Source organism: Lathamus discolor, chromosome 2 (assembly GCF_037157495.1).
Source record: "Lathamus discolor isolate bLatDis1 chromosome 2, bLatDis1.hap1, whole genome shotgun sequence".
In the NCBI taxonomy this organism is placed as follows: Eukaryota; Metazoa; Chordata; class Aves; order Psittaciformes; family Psittacidae; genus Lathamus; species Lathamus discolor.
In genome coordinates, this window is record NC_088885.1 from 61,295,826 (window position 1) to 61,311,273 (window position 15,448).

The following is a 15,448-nucleotide window of genomic DNA, read 5'->3' on the forward strand; positions in this document are numbered from 1 at the left end:
TGTAGGAAGAATGTCTAAAATGCACATTCAGGAACTCACCAGTATGGTGAACTGTGGTTATTGAATGCCAAAGGCAAGAAACATGAGGCAGCTAGGGAGGGAGAAGAAGGCACTGCATTTTCTCCTGTCGTTCCCTCCAACAGATGCATTAGATAAAAATGGGGCTCAATCACTTTTAGAGGTATACAAGACTTCAAAAAATGACATTAAATGAATGCCAATCCTTTGGTGAGAACAACATGAATAATAAGCAATCATAATGTTTTGCTCTGCAAGCTACTTAATTACTTACTGCATTGCCCCCGTTTTAGGGGATTCAGATGCATCCTTCTCCCAAAAGAGTTTAAAATACAAAAGCCAAATATTGCATAGTGAATTCTCCTGAAAAGGGCACATAGACAGTTGAGAATTAAAAGATGCATAATAAAATACTTCCAAATTAGATTAAAACAGTTGAGACAGAACATCAGTCCTGACTTGAGTGAAAAATGCTGGAGTTGGGCAGAAAATTTCATAAAAGTTGTAAATATCATTAAGAAGCCCTTCAAACTAGCTTCAGCAAAAGGTTAGGGGAGATGTAAGAAAGCCAAAGTAGAAGAGATGGTAGTAATTATGAGAGAAAATGACACAGTTCTGAACAGGATTCTTCGTTGTCTTGGCAGTCGATAAAGGTCAACACATGGAATAATCATGACATGGTGGTATTGGAGAAAGTATTACAGATGGTGCTAGTGACATGAAAAAATTACTTACTGAGTACCATGGTGTGAACACACTTTCTACATATTTATGGGGGGATGGGCCTAAAATGTACATTAAACATGCAAGACCAACAGTAAAACATTCTGACAAGATATTTATACTGTCTAACGCTGTTAATGCTGCTTGCATGTTTGCAAAATCATTGCAGAAGCTAAAAAGGGCAAAGTCCTTTCTTCCTTTGCCAGTACAAAGATCATGTTTCTTGGGAGCTTGTCTTAGAAATTAACAAAGTTGAACTCTGCTCATAGCATCAAAGCAGACACATTTGTTATTTCTTGTGATTAGAAATCCACGCAGACTGCAGCCAGGGCTGAAAAACCCTGCTCTGCATTTACATGATTAAATCCTTGTCGATTTATTTTCATTCCTGTTTTAGGGTGATCCTGGCGAGGGATTGCCGGGACCCCCTGGACCACCAGGACCATCAGGACCATCTGCTTCTTCCAGAGGATTAGTGAGTATTTGGGATTCTCTGTCATTGAGCTCTGCTTACCACAGAGGAATCCAGAATTAAGTAGGAGGTTTCCTCTGGGAAAGTAGCCTGACTGCTACAGAGATAATCATGTTTTCTAAAACACTCATGGAGAAGTGCAAATAAATGGCTGGCTAATGTATAATGTTATTTACGTAAACACCCAGTATTCACATTTTAAAAATCCAGCTGATGTGTGTGCAAGATCAATAATATATGTGAGAACAACAGACCAAAATTTCCTTAAAAAAGCATTATAAATCTGAATTATTCACTTCTTCCCTTTACTGAACACAGAAATGGTTTGACAGTCACTTACATTTGCTGTCATTAACTACTACAACACATACCAGCATGGTGACAGCGTTTTTTTGTTGAATGTTCAATACTTAGGCAATGTTAAAGAGTATGTTTCAGCTTCATCTCTTTTCTGTACTTGGAACTTTCCCACTGTTTCCATGATGATACATGTATATGTAGCTTAAAAAGTGTTTTCAGTTCATGGTGTGAGACCTTATTTTACATGTAGACACAGCCCACCACTAACAGCAGTGAAGTCCTGTAGTGAACTTTTAAACAAAACTATCTGTCGCACTGGGTATTGTGAGTATTTAACAAGATAGCTTATAACGTATTTCAGTGATCAAACTGGATTATGTGCTTCCCTCATCTAGGGTCTGCTAAATTGTACCAATCTGTTTTTGTAGCATTGAAGTAGAGTAACAGTGTTATGAAGGCCTGCACCATTTAGCCTCCACTGATCCTGACTTGAAGACAGCTTCAGATCACTAGGACAAGGTCCTCCAATCCAACACCTTTTCTCACCCAAAGACTACTTCTTTAAATGTAGCAGTGAACACCAGGTCCTGCACCACCTTTACTCTGCTGTTGTCTGTGATAGCAAGATTCAAGACTTCTTATTCTCAAGTGAAGGAAGTCTCAGTACAGTCACGGAATGCATCCTTTACTCCTGGGCTTTTGAAACATTAGCTTTGGTGCTATTATAACTGATTCGGGTACTAGTTCTCTGTGGGCTGTAGTTTACAAAGCATACACAGCTATGAAATTCATCAAGAACTTGCAATGGGAATCTGTAATTAATTTACTTTTATATGAGATGATGTTTCATTTTAAATGCGGTGGAACTCGCATGTAAAAAAGTCTTACTTCAGCATCCAAGTTTGTTGCACATCTTGGTTTATTCTTTTCATTTTTAAAATTATGAGTTCTGTGAAACTTTCATAGCAAGTTCTATAAAAATGGATAACTGGACTTCATTTCACTTTGCTATATATACTATGCCGAGAAACTGCAGGGTGGCAAATTTTCCGTGAATAACACTTTTTTCTTTGGGGGTTTTAAAAAAAATTTTGACAGTATGTATGCTGCCTATAATTTTCAGTATAGGTTCCACAATATAGGAGGATTGCTGAAAGCTGAAAAAGCTTGCATCTATGAGATTGTCTTATAGACGAGTACAACTAGATTGCAATACTAAACCCAAACTTTTTTCTAACAAAATATTTTAGAGAATGCTTTATTAATGTCCCTTTATAAACTGCCTCTTTAGGTTCAAGTTGTAGTAATCTTAGAATTTGGGTTTTGACCTAAGAGGCACAATCTAGGAAACAGTGGCTACTCGTTTAGGCAGGTAGTGCCACACAGCTCGGTGTCATTGGCAAACTTGCTGAGGGTCACTCAATCCCACTGTCCATGTTGTCAACAAAGATGTTAAACATGATCAATCTCAATACTGACGTCTGAAGGACACCGCTTGTTACTGATCTCCACTTGGACATCGCGATGGTAGGAAACACCAGAAGCAGGGCTGAAATGTTTTTCTTGTATTACAGTTTTCACAATTTATGACAGTCTGCTGTGACTATAATTGTATTTGCTGTAATTGTCAAGTGATATTTTCATTTGCAGCTTTAGAAGCAGTATATTAAAATGGAATTCTCCTAATTTCAGAATAGACTGGAACCTGAAGAATCGGGTTCAGGAGACATTGATGGAGAAACAGAGATTTTAAGAGTAAGTATATATTGATGTTTATTTCTCATTAGCATAATAAAAAGGTTTTCTTTCCTCATCCAGATTGTAGAAGGTCCATTTCACAATGCAAGTTTTGTACATGCCTAATTCACAGCATCCAAAAATGCTTTGTAAGGTTTCATTTCAAGATCTGAAAAGACCTAAGTGTATGTGAGTGAGGAAGAAGTATGAGGAAGAAAGAGGACAACAAAAAAGTAAGAGGACTTTTAAAAATGAGAACATGCTTTTAATCTGATTCTGAGAAGACAGTAAAGAGGAGAGAGATGGGAATTACACTGTTATTTGCTTTCTTTAATTTGTAATACCTGTTCTAAAAATTAAGTATGTCTGTATGAAATATTTTACACTACAGCTTCGTGTTGATCCATTTTAATGGCAATTTGGACTTCCTTGTATCCTGGCCCTTGTGAAGAGTTTTAACACTGTCACATGAAGGCTGGGTAGCAGAGAGAGATGCTTTGGCTTAGTGCATGTTAGTAAGATTTTCATGTACATGTTTCTGAGTGAGGTTCTCTGGGCTATGTAACATGGGATACCAGGCTTCTGCCCCTGGGAAGGAGTGCCATACCCCAAAATTTCAAACTGTCCACATTTGCCTGCTAATGCAATCAGTAACAAGGATGGACTTGCACACGAGAAAGAGTATTTGTAAACATACTATTTCTCCTCAAGTAACATATTCCATTCACTTTATTAAATCTAAATGCTTGCGTCTACATGGGATAGATGGTTGGAGCAGATGCCATTTTTACAGCGCTAAGCACAGTTTGATCTTGACCACGAGTACACATTCTCAGTGCTGCAGCAATAGCACCGAGAAACCCTTTGGAATAAACAGAGAAAAAACTAACCGGTTGGTTCCAAGTGCTCAGTGATTGCTTGATTTCATTTTGGTTAAGCTTAACATTAGGTCGATCACTGGTGTATCTCTAAGGTCTTTACTGCACTAAGGGGAGCCGAGACAGAATTTTTTGGTTTTAAACTTCCAGCTTGCTGTGCATGCCATAAGGTGAGGTGGCATAATTCAGAGAGCAAGGATGGAGGAGGTCAGTGTCACCCTAGGTGAAGTGTGTATCTGTGAATATAAAATTGGTTCTTAATGAAGCAGAAGGCAGACGGTGACTCAGGCTGATAGTTTTATGAACCTGAATAGTCTGTGCGAACTTCTCGATATATATACAAAGGAACCTGGCTAGGGTCATTTCTAACAATGATACTGATTTTTCAAGGGTCCTCCTGGGCCACCAGGGCCTCCCGGACAGCCTGGTCTTCCAGGAAAGCCCGCACCTGATTCAGGGGTAGGACCTCCCGGGTCACCAGGGGAAGACGGAGCCTCTGGTGATGAAGGCCCTGAGGTGAGTACCCATTTATGCACAAACATGACTGTTGTTTCTGTCCTACAATGCTAAGCGCTAAGTCTTACAGCCCATATAATTCTTACAGCCCATATAATTCTTAATAATATTGCAGAATATTTTTAATTTAAGAGCTTGGATTTTATGTATATTTTTTATAAAAAGATTATATAATAAATGTCTAGTTAACCAAAGCATATTACTCCACAGCAGGATGTACATTTGGCAGACATACTAGTGAATCTGGACCAGAATAAATAAAAAGTAAGGTTGTTTTTACCAACAGTGCATAAGGCTAAGAATTACTTTTCCTGTTGTGCTTTCCAGAAAAAGAAGTTTGCTGAATCACTTACCTAATCTGCAGGGAATTTTTAGCATAAATTGAATTAAATAAATTTCCTCCTTCAGGAAATCTCCTCCTTCTTCTTCTTCAGATACATAGAAACACCTACTCCCACTAAGTGCTGTGAATACTTCAGACTAAGAAAATGGCAAGTGCTAAAGCCCATGGCACTGAAGCAGTTTAGGCATATGCTTCATTGTACCTTTTGTCTCAATTTAAACATGAACCAAAGTCCTTCTATAATATATCTAGGAAAAAGGAATAGCTTTTCTACATAAATGCAAAACCCAGCTAATCTTTCCTTGCTTTCAATTAGTTACCTTACTTTGTATTTTAATTGTCTGAAGGTAAACTGTTTTGTCACCGAGTGAGTGGCTTAGACCTAGCAAAAAAACACATCCTTTGGGATTTAGGAGAGTATCAAGAGTTCTAAAAAGTCCTGCAGAGACCTGTCATGAAAATGCCTATTTTGGAACCATTTCTCAGAACCACAGTATCTTCAGAATCATAGTATCCTTAGAGAATAATTATAGGTCTTCTGCCCTCTAATGTAAGTTCAGTGTTGCTCCCCAGTGCTCATATATTCAAAATGGAGAAGCATTTTTTAGTGAAACAAAGACTCTTAGCATCTTAAGGCTTACTATCAGAAGCAGTCTGCTCCATGACTAGGCATGTTTTCCCATGTTTTTCTTTGTATTTAGGTAAAAATTCTAAAACAAAAAATAAAATATTAAAAAAACCCAACAAAAAATTACAAAGAATCTAGGATCAGTAAAGCAAAAATCTAATGATTGCAAAAATATTTGGATTGGAATCCTCATTCAGCAACACATTGAAATAGTTGTGTAATTAAATTCAGTTGCAAATCCTAATTTCAGAAGAGTAGTCAATTACTTGAAGTTGTGTGCAGGCTGAAGTTCTTTCTAAATCAAGAACTTTGTGACATAACATCTCTTCTGATGAGAAGTGTGGGTTGGAAATATTTGGGTAAAGGCTTCCTTTTGCAATGGGAAATACCGCTTCTCTAACTGCTCCACATTGCATCTGATAATAATGTGATATTGATGTGATTAAACACATATTTCCTAAATTCTACCTGAAACTGAAGTGCTTCATGGCATCCTATATGGATATTTTCTATGGTAATTTTTTTAAAGTAGTTCACAAATGGAAGAATACACCCTGAAGTGAGTAACAAATCTCCAAGTGTTGCTTGCTAGCTACATAACACAGACTACTAAAAAGCTATAAAGGAAACAAGCAATTTTGGAGCAATGAAACTTAAAATTGCTAAGCAGTTAAGGGAAAATAGTCACTAAAATTTAGAACAATTATTGTTGTTAGCCCAGCCTCTCTTCTAATTTTCCTGTGTCTATGCAATCATGGCAAAATGCAATGTGATTGTGCTTGAAGCATACTGAAAATATTTCCTTTTCATATTGAAAAGAATTGATTAGTTATTTTATGACATACAGTGCATCCAAAAGGAAAAATGGAAGAGGGAGGAGGTAAGGAGTACAGGGAAAATGAAGCCTTTGTGACCATTCTGAAAACACCAGAGGAAAATAATGTTTTCCATCTCTTTCTGCAGCCATACATATCCTTCCCTATAATAGATGAATAAATAAATGGATAAAAACTCTCAGAGGCCAGAATGCACACCTGTAAACTTAATGAAAGGCTCTCAGAGCCAAATTGAAAAAAGCATAGAGCATACAAATATGTGTGTAATTGTTCCCTTTCTTGCATGCATAGTTACTGAGGGCTGGACTTCAATACTTCACAGGTTGACTGGTTGACCTTATAAAGCCATTTTTTTCCCAGCCGGACTGCTCACTCAAATGCATGCTAAGTCATGGGTACAACACAGTTGGGTGGAGAACTAAAAATACATTTCTCAAGGCAAAATTAAAGTGAGGCACACAGAAAACCTGGTCCACTTTCTGACTTTGTCAATGCCAACATTTTCTCAGCTAGTCCTCATCTGACACTGAGGTTGCTAAAAGTGCCACCATCAACCCCCATCATATCTGTAGTAGTATTGTCGAAACCTGCTTGGACAGCCCCAGTATTTTTCATGCTAACTGTATTATTACATTATGCTTGTTTATATTATTTTGTGTTATTTTGTCATTCATTTATACTTTTATATATATATTGTTTAAAATATATTTAGATATGGTTTTGACGCAAAGCAAAACTCAAAAGACAAGAAATACAAATGATTGATAGAGCTTAATGGTGTTATATGCTACCTGGTGCTGCACATTGGTCTTTTAGAATGCTGTATCATCAATTGATTGAAAATACTTACATACATGTACTCTCAAGGGGCACCTGCTTTAGATTTACATCTCTACAGATATATAGATTTTATACAGCTTTATACTTTATAGATTTACACTGCTTTACATCTACAGGGTCCTCAAGGTCCTCCTGGTCTTGACGGAGTGGCTGGCCCACCAGGACGGAAGGGAGAAAAGGTAAGTCTGTCTTGCTCCCACTTTAATGGAAAATCTTTGTCAGTTCTAGGCTGAAAACATCATAAATAATTGTCCCTGCAATGCAGTGTTGGCTGGCTTCAATTGGTTTTAATTGAATAGAGCTGCTAATAGCTTATTAGAATGTATCTCAAAAGGCATATTCAGAAATCCAGAATTCCCTGTTGGGTACAGTCTCATTTTCTGCAGCATGCAGTATTCAAAATTCAATATGAGCTACTATGGGGGAGAAAGCAAACTTCAGCTAGTCCAGACTGGCACAAACTGACAGCATATTCCCTTGCAGCAGCCCATATTTCCCTTAACTGCTGACTACTCCACTGCTGCTGCCCCCAGGTAGGATATGCCACTTCCACATCTGCGGCAGTTTCAGCCTTTCTTCAACTCTAAATTAGACATTTCAGGATCCTAACCTGGCAGCCAAGGGTTACTTAGTTTTCTGTTCACTTGCTGCACTATTTGGCTTCATGCATGATCAGATGAGTACTTTAGCCAGAAAAAGGGGAGGAGTGGGGAACACAGAGATGAAAGCAAGGGATCCATAGCATCCAGAAGACAGATTTTCTTGTGTTGCCATAGAACCAAAACTTACATATTGCAAAATTGCCACTCTTTTTAAAAGTTTCCCCAAATGACTGCATTCATTTTTTTGCACCCAACGTCAAGAAGAATGTGGACAAGACAGAGACAGTGCATCAAAAAGAGCTATGGAGATAGGCAGGGGCCTTGAGTACATGACTAATGAGGAGAGGCTGAAGAAACTCAAACCATTTAATCTGATGAAACAGAGGTAAAAGCATTCTGAACAGGTATAAAGACATAATTATAAACATTTAATGAGGACTGTTGAGTCTGTATTTGAAATACTGAATCCATTTTTTGGCACCCCACTTCAAGAAGGTTGTAGAGAAGATAGAGACAAAGATTCTAGGAAAATCTCATCCTCTATTGAGCTTTAGCATCACTGTCCATTCACAAGATCTTGAAAATACATTCCCGTGTGTACACTGAACAATGACACACTGTAAAAGAAATGAAATGGCCAGAATATTGATTTTTATATAGAATTTTTTATTTTTTTTTTTTTAAATTACTAGAGTTTTTTAAAAAATTCTTCTCTGGAGATTGAAGAATCCAAGTTGTGATTACAAAAACCTGAGGTTGGTAAAACTGCAGCACACACTGGAACTAGTAGCTGTCAAGAAGATGCAGTATATATGTTACAAAGCAGACATCGAAATCTTGTGTTCATTGTAATCAGTGGTATGTGTTTTATATAAAGAAGTCTAAGAACAGAAAGAAGTCTAGTTAAAATTAACTGATTCTGAATCACGTATTATAGGAAAAGACTATCAAGAAAGGAAAGTAATTGGAAGAAAAGGTTTTCAGAAAGCGCGTAAACCTCAAAAAGCAAGGACAAAACCTCAAAAAACTCAAAACCTCTCAGAGCCTGTTTTCTGCATTGTGTATATTTGATAAAATTTTAGTTAGAATTGAGGCACCACATCTTTGCACCTGCTCTATACAAAAAACACCTTGGGATAACAATATTTTTCAATTTCTACTAAAAACCTTGATTTAACCTATATTGTAATTTCTATTTTTAATCATTATTCCAAATTAATCCAGAGAAGGTTATGGGGGGAAACTGCAGATTGCTTTGAGAATAAAGTCAGTTTATTCCTTGGAGTGGAATTTGATGGGGGTTTTGCCATTACTTTTGGAAGAAAACATTATTATCATTTTAATCCTGGTCCTTACTCATTTTTTCATACCTCACTTGAGCAATATTTCTATTGAATGAGTAAGGACAGGATCTTGCCAGTATGACAATTAATCCTGTTAGATTTAGTGCAATTTGGGAAAGAAGTATTTGCGTGCTGTGAATTTCTGTCTACTCCAAGAACTAGAAGTGGAAAAAACAGTATTTAAGTAAAGTAAAAAAGCAAATCAAATAACTTGATTGCTGCAGAGAAACCTTAAAATCATATTAGTCATCATATCCCTTATTTGGAATGATGCCCTAGACAAATTGTGTGGGATCAGTTTCTAATTCTGTGATACCCCATGAGAGTTTTGACATTTAAGTTCAGAAGCATGAGTATGTGACCCTCAATGTTTAATTCTATGTGCTCCAGACACAGAATCTGCAGAAATAACTGAAATACAAGATTGCATCCTGACTGCATACCAGACCAGAGCTATTCATTTGTTGTTATAAGTCCTGAATTACAGATTTTTTTCTTTTTAAATAAGAAGACAATGTTTTCTTATGTCTAATGTTTCATGTAAAGAACATTATGACATCAAATTAAACAACAAAGAAATCTGTGGACATTTTAATTAAGCAAAAATACTGTAAGTGTATTTTTGTTCTGTGTCTAATGCTCTTACTGTAAGTGATTAGGATTGGTTTTCTTTTACAGGGTGATAAAGGTCTTCCTGGTTCTGCTGGTCCAAAGGTAAAAAAATCAAAACAGTGTCTTTGTGGGATAACAGTATCACTGTAACAAAACATGATACTGAAAAGGTGTGAGAAGCACAAAAGTTTATTACTGTGAAACCTAATGAAGTCAGCAAACTTGGCTTCTCAGTTGACCAATGTACTTTTCTAAGAAGTGTGGCCAAGAGGTTGAGGGAGGCATTTCCTTCATCTCTCATGAGACCCCACCTGGAGTACTTGGAGTAATGGGTTCAGCTCTGGGAGCCCTAAAGTAAGAAAGACATGCACCTGCTTGAGTGGGTCCAGGAGAGAGCCAGGAAGATGATCAGGGGGATGTGGCCTCCTTGAAAGTGTCCAAGGCCAGGTTGGATGGCGCTTTGAGAAAGCCCATGGCAGGGAGGTTGGATCTACACGATCTTTAAGATCCCTTCCAACCAAAAACATTCTATGGTTCTATGATTCTACTTGCATTTACTTATTCATGTTCTGTTTACCAATAGATTGACCTTTTATTTTAGGGTGATACTGGAGACACAGGATCAATAGGCCCTAAAGGAGAAGCTGGTGCTGTTGGGTCTCCTGGGAAACCTGGACCACCAGGACCTCCTGGGCCCCCTGGGCCCCCTGGACCTCCTGGACCCCCAGGACTCAGCTACAGTTTGGGATTTGAGGTATTTTGCTATCATGGGGTTTGTAGTAACTATGGATCTACTTTCTTCAGAGGAAGGAGTGCTCAAAGCTGAACTGATGACAGGTAACAGTAATTTGCTCAAGACTGAAATTTGCCTACAAGTCCTTTTGCATTTGACCATATAACTGACCATGCTAGACTATGGAATTAATGGACTTCTTGGGGCAATTTTCATTAAACTATTCAGTAGTAACAGCGTTCAGATGTTATTTTTGATTCTTATATCATTGCTAATATAAAATACTGTACTACAAGTGAAATCTTCAGCACTTTATTTATTTCATGTAAATAATTTAAAGCAATGATTTAAATATGCATAGAGACCTGTCAGTATTCATTGAAATCAAACTGCAGGTCCCCCTTAAGCTATGACATCCCTCACTGTCATTCTTGAGGCTACAAGTCTAGTTTAGGCATATGACTTACATAGCATGTAAATACAGAGACAGATGTTGGAAATTTCTGACCTCATGGTCTGTTCTACTCAGAGGAAAAGTGTTCTATTAAAAAAAACAACTAAAACCAACAAACCAAATCAAAAAAATGATAAATCGCAGATGCTACTCTTCCTGCTTCCGAAAATAATACCTTCATCACTTTAAAATATGACATCTGGCCAGCTTAAACTGACTTTAACATGTCTTTTGAGAACTTCTCACTTAGATGATCTTTTTGGAGCAAAAAGTTGCTTTGCAGAAAAGAAAGGCAAAGGGAGCATGCTCAAGTTGGAGAGCAAGAGCTGCTGCATTAACATGTTTATGAAGAGAGGTTGGAAAATTGCCTACATCAGCATTGACATATGAGTCATCCTTTTTTTAATATTTCCATGCATTTTTCATTTGCATAGAAACTGAGGGCAGTTTCAGCAGAGGAGTAAAAAACATCTAACCAAAACTGGCCATCTGTAGAACTGCTGCAGTAAAGTTCTGTTTAAAATATACCAGTTTACTCACACACGTTTCTCCAGGGTTTGCCCCTTTTGCATTTCTTTTTTTTTACTCTAGAGACACTTCGAGTACTCCAAGAACAGAGGTGACCACTAATCCTTGTTTAGAGACATATTCCAATTTCTGATGTCCAGCTAAATAATATTGTACTATATACATTACTGGTTAATAATCTCACTAATATCAGTGGCTTTTAGTGGATGAAAAATCTCTCCAGCAGTTCACAAGTTCTTAATCACCAGCACTGTAATTGTTAGCAAGGAACAGCATAAAGTCTAAGCATACAAACACTCCATTGCCTTAACCTAGGCACACTATAAAGGCTAGCATAGACTCTTCCCCTGAATAAATATGTACTTGTCTCAGAATGGGATAAGTATAATGGTAAGCCACAACTTCATCCTATTCCTGGTCTGAGTTTTAGCCCAGGATGATGGCTTGTCTGACTTACAGTTATCTTCTGTGACCCTTGAGGATCCAGTGTTAAGAGATTCTCCAGTCTTCCCCATTCACACTATTTGAGTAGAAGCAAACTTTGCCTCATTGTGCTACCAGAGTTCCCCTGTACATAGGTATTTAGGACCAAACTCTGCTACTTCTGATACTTATGCCTCAGAGGAAGAAAGTTAGCTGATGAGCGAGCACAAGGGAGTGGAAGCAGTGAGTCCCCAGTTTTATGGACCCAAACACAGAAGGATCCCAGCTCTAACTGCAGAAACAATATCTTGACTGGCTCCATCTTGGACTTCATTTAGTCCAAACAGAATTAGCATGATTGTCATTTCCCTGAGAGGACTACTGCTGTTAACAGGCTTGCTAGTTCTAGCTGATCTTTTGGATGCCCACCCCTGCCATCTGTTAAGGCAGCACTGTGGTCTGCCAGTTCTTTAGGGCAACACTACCTTTTGGTTGGCAGTCTGTTTATTGCTGCAAGGCTGTTTCTGCAAAACATTCCTGTTAGCACTTGCTAGCATCTGTGATCAGCTATGTGCAAAAACCAAATGGCATGGGGTTTGCTGGCACTTACGCTTGCCAAAAAAACAGTTTGAGCTGCAGAAGGTACCTGGTAAACCCATTAAAAACATGCAGATGTCAAAAGCGATGGTGTGTAATATAAAGTAAGCATCAAGCACTCATCTAAAAAGGAAAAAAATATTGGCACACTGGAGGCAAGGGAAAGAAGGACCTAGCAGCATAGCTTGTGGTTTAATATATGTAGCCAGCATTTGGTTAAACAGGGTAAAAATATCAGCAGATTGTGTGCTGATATTTGATACATCGATAGCTGATGGACAAGCAAAATAAAAGTATGAATAATATTCAATCTCAGGTGAAGTTGCATGAAAGGACTTGACCAACCTGATGACTCAACGTCTCTCACCATGGTCCTTGAAGGCAGGGACCTGATTCCAGCTGTGCATTCTTTCTGCTTCTTTTTCAATTCTCATGGGTTTGGTGGGAAAGGGCAAAAGAACAAGATCACTCTTTTTCACTGGAGTCAGACCAGCTGATGTTTTCCGTAACTTTGGCATTAGGTTGTCATTCAGCATTATCTGATCTAATTGGTCTTTCCACTTTTTCCTTTACACCATCTCCAGAGTGCACCAGATCTGTGATAATGTGAGCCATTTCAAGACACTAGCAAAAAGCTAAGTAGGCAAGGAGTAAAGGATCTCTAAATATCATAAGCTGATACAAGGGCTCATTGTCACTAAGAAAAGGAGATTCTGCTTTATTTCTACTACCAGCTAAAGCCATTCCTGGCACAGGCCTGCCATTCATATTCACTAACATCCAGTGCTCCATCAATCAATACTTCCACAAGCCAATTTAATTTACTAACATTTTAGAGAACCATCTCACCCTCAAAAAGTAATGTATTTTTTGCCATTTAAGTGATTTAAAGTGGCTCACAGGAATGTGAGAGGAATAAACATATGGCACTGATGTTGAAAATTAAGGCTGTATGGCTGTGAGCGGCAAAGTGGAGCAAAGAAAGGTTAAGATCTTCCCTTTTCAGAAAAAGGAAACAATTAAGCCAATGCAACTGCATTTAAAACTGCAGCTAAAAGCAAGTGAACAGTTTCCTGCTGGCATGGTTCATCCAACTGGTTTGAAGTACAGTCTGACAAGTTCTAGATTAAGAATAAGACAAGGTATAGGAATAGGTGGTGGTGCTGGTGCTGGGGATAAAACAGATTATTATGGCAGCCTGCAATTGTATTTCTTTGGTTGCTTTGGAACTGTCAGTTCCTGGTTCTGACACGGACTGGTAAATTGGCAAGACTGTAAAGAACAGATTTTCTGTAAGCAGGATCAGCCTGTCCTTATTGCATTTGAGCGGAGCCTATCTCCAGGATATCATACATTGGTCAACAAAGGGTTCATGAGAGAAGACAAATATATTTTTGTTCAGTATCTTTCCAGCTTTCTACAGGACTCCAGAACACAAAGCAGCTGGGACAAAAAGAAAAAAAAAAAACAACCCCACAACAAAGCAACAAAACAAACAAACCAACCAAAAGATAAATTCTCTAGCATGTTTTTCTTTTTCATTAGGACATGGAAGGATCAGGTAGCATTGACCCGTTAAGTGAATCCAGAATTCCAGGATCAAGAGGGCCAAAGGTAAGTGGATGCTTTGGAAGAGGGGAACATTTTTTGGCTTTTAGGTTGTTTTTTGTGTCCTGCTCTCTGCTTTTTGGAAACACAGAGCCTCAGTCAGCTGTAGAATTGGAATCACTGCATTGGATGCAATTGCTCTAGAATAGCACGACAATAGCTGTGTCCTGCAAAGAATCTGAATGGTATTTCTCTGATACCTAGTTAGCTGATGATTTTTAAATTCTGCTCTGGTGTGTTTCTGAGAGACTAAAGGACGAAATGTTTTTTTATTATTATCTAGCTCTCTATTTCTTGTTTTACCCTAATAGATGCCCTTCTTGTTTATGAAGATGAATTACATACACAACTGAAATTGAAATGTTATAGTTTAACAATCAAATGGACATAATCTGAAATGCCACCTTTAAACTAAAGAAATGTTCCCAGTAGTGTGGAAGCAATGTCCTAGAATAAGGAGTGTTTTTTCCTCCATCACTGTGTCTTAGGAGATTTTTACTAGTGTGGGCTGCTTTAAAACACCAAGTAGGGAATATGTGAATACAATGTGTGATTTCTTACAAGAACATTTAGATTTATCCTCATTCTCAGCAATAACATCAAAACTGTAGCCTGTGATGCCTTCCCTAAAGCAGGCAATTATCCAGCATTCCTTCTCCCAGAGCTGTCTGCATTGCTCTAGTTTGGTCTTCAGAAGTTCTACCCCTGCTCTCACTCCAAAAGAAACATTCAAACTTTCAAAGCATAGCTTTGACAGAATGAGTCTTGTTATCCAAATCTGGAGAAAGTGATGATGATGACCTTTGGGTTATGGTAGATGCCAGATCGAATACTAAGCAACAGTGCACTGTCACTGCAAATAGGGCAACCCCTATACTGGAATATATCAGAAAGAGCAGGTACAGAGTTATTATTATAGCCCTTTACTCGGGGCTAGTGAGGCTGCATTGAAATACTAAATCCAGGGGTTTTGTACTGCACTTCAAGGTGGATGTAGAGAAGACAGAGACAGTGTGTCAAAAAGGCGACAAGGCATGATCAAATAGCTGCTTACAAGTCTTTGAGGTTTTATCATATTGCAAATATGATGAAACCAAACTGCTCCTCATAGTGTCAGATGGTGCAGCAAGAGACAGTGATCACAATTTGCAGCTTGAGACATTCAGGCCAAACAGTAGAAGAAACCTGTTCACAAGGAGGTTGATGCAGAACTGCGGCACTTTGCCCAGGGACGTTGTAGGAGATCAGTTCTTGGAA

General features: G+C 38.2%; 1 protein-coding gene across 2 annotated transcripts in view; it reads left to right on the forward strand.

The window, feature by feature from the left end:
• Positions 1-15,448, forward strand: part of LOC136008224 (collagen alpha-1(XV) chain-like) — an 81,018-nt gene that overhangs the window by 17,271 nt on the left and 48,299 nt on the right. For both annotated transcript variants that reach the window (XM_065667154.1, XM_065667155.1), the window contains exons 10-16: positions 1,139-1,216; positions 3,206-3,268; positions 4,519-4,644; positions 7,408-7,470; positions 9,915-9,950; positions 10,450-10,602; positions 14,129-14,197. In XM_065667154.1, coding sequence (XP_065523226.1) covers positions 1,139-1,216; positions 3,206-3,268; positions 4,519-4,644; positions 7,408-7,470; positions 9,915-9,950; positions 10,450-10,602; positions 14,129-14,197 — 588 coding nt within the window. The remainder of the gene's footprint in view (positions 1-1,138; positions 1,217-3,205; positions 3,269-4,518; positions 4,645-7,407; positions 7,471-9,914; positions 9,951-10,449; positions 10,603-14,128; positions 14,198-15,448) is intronic.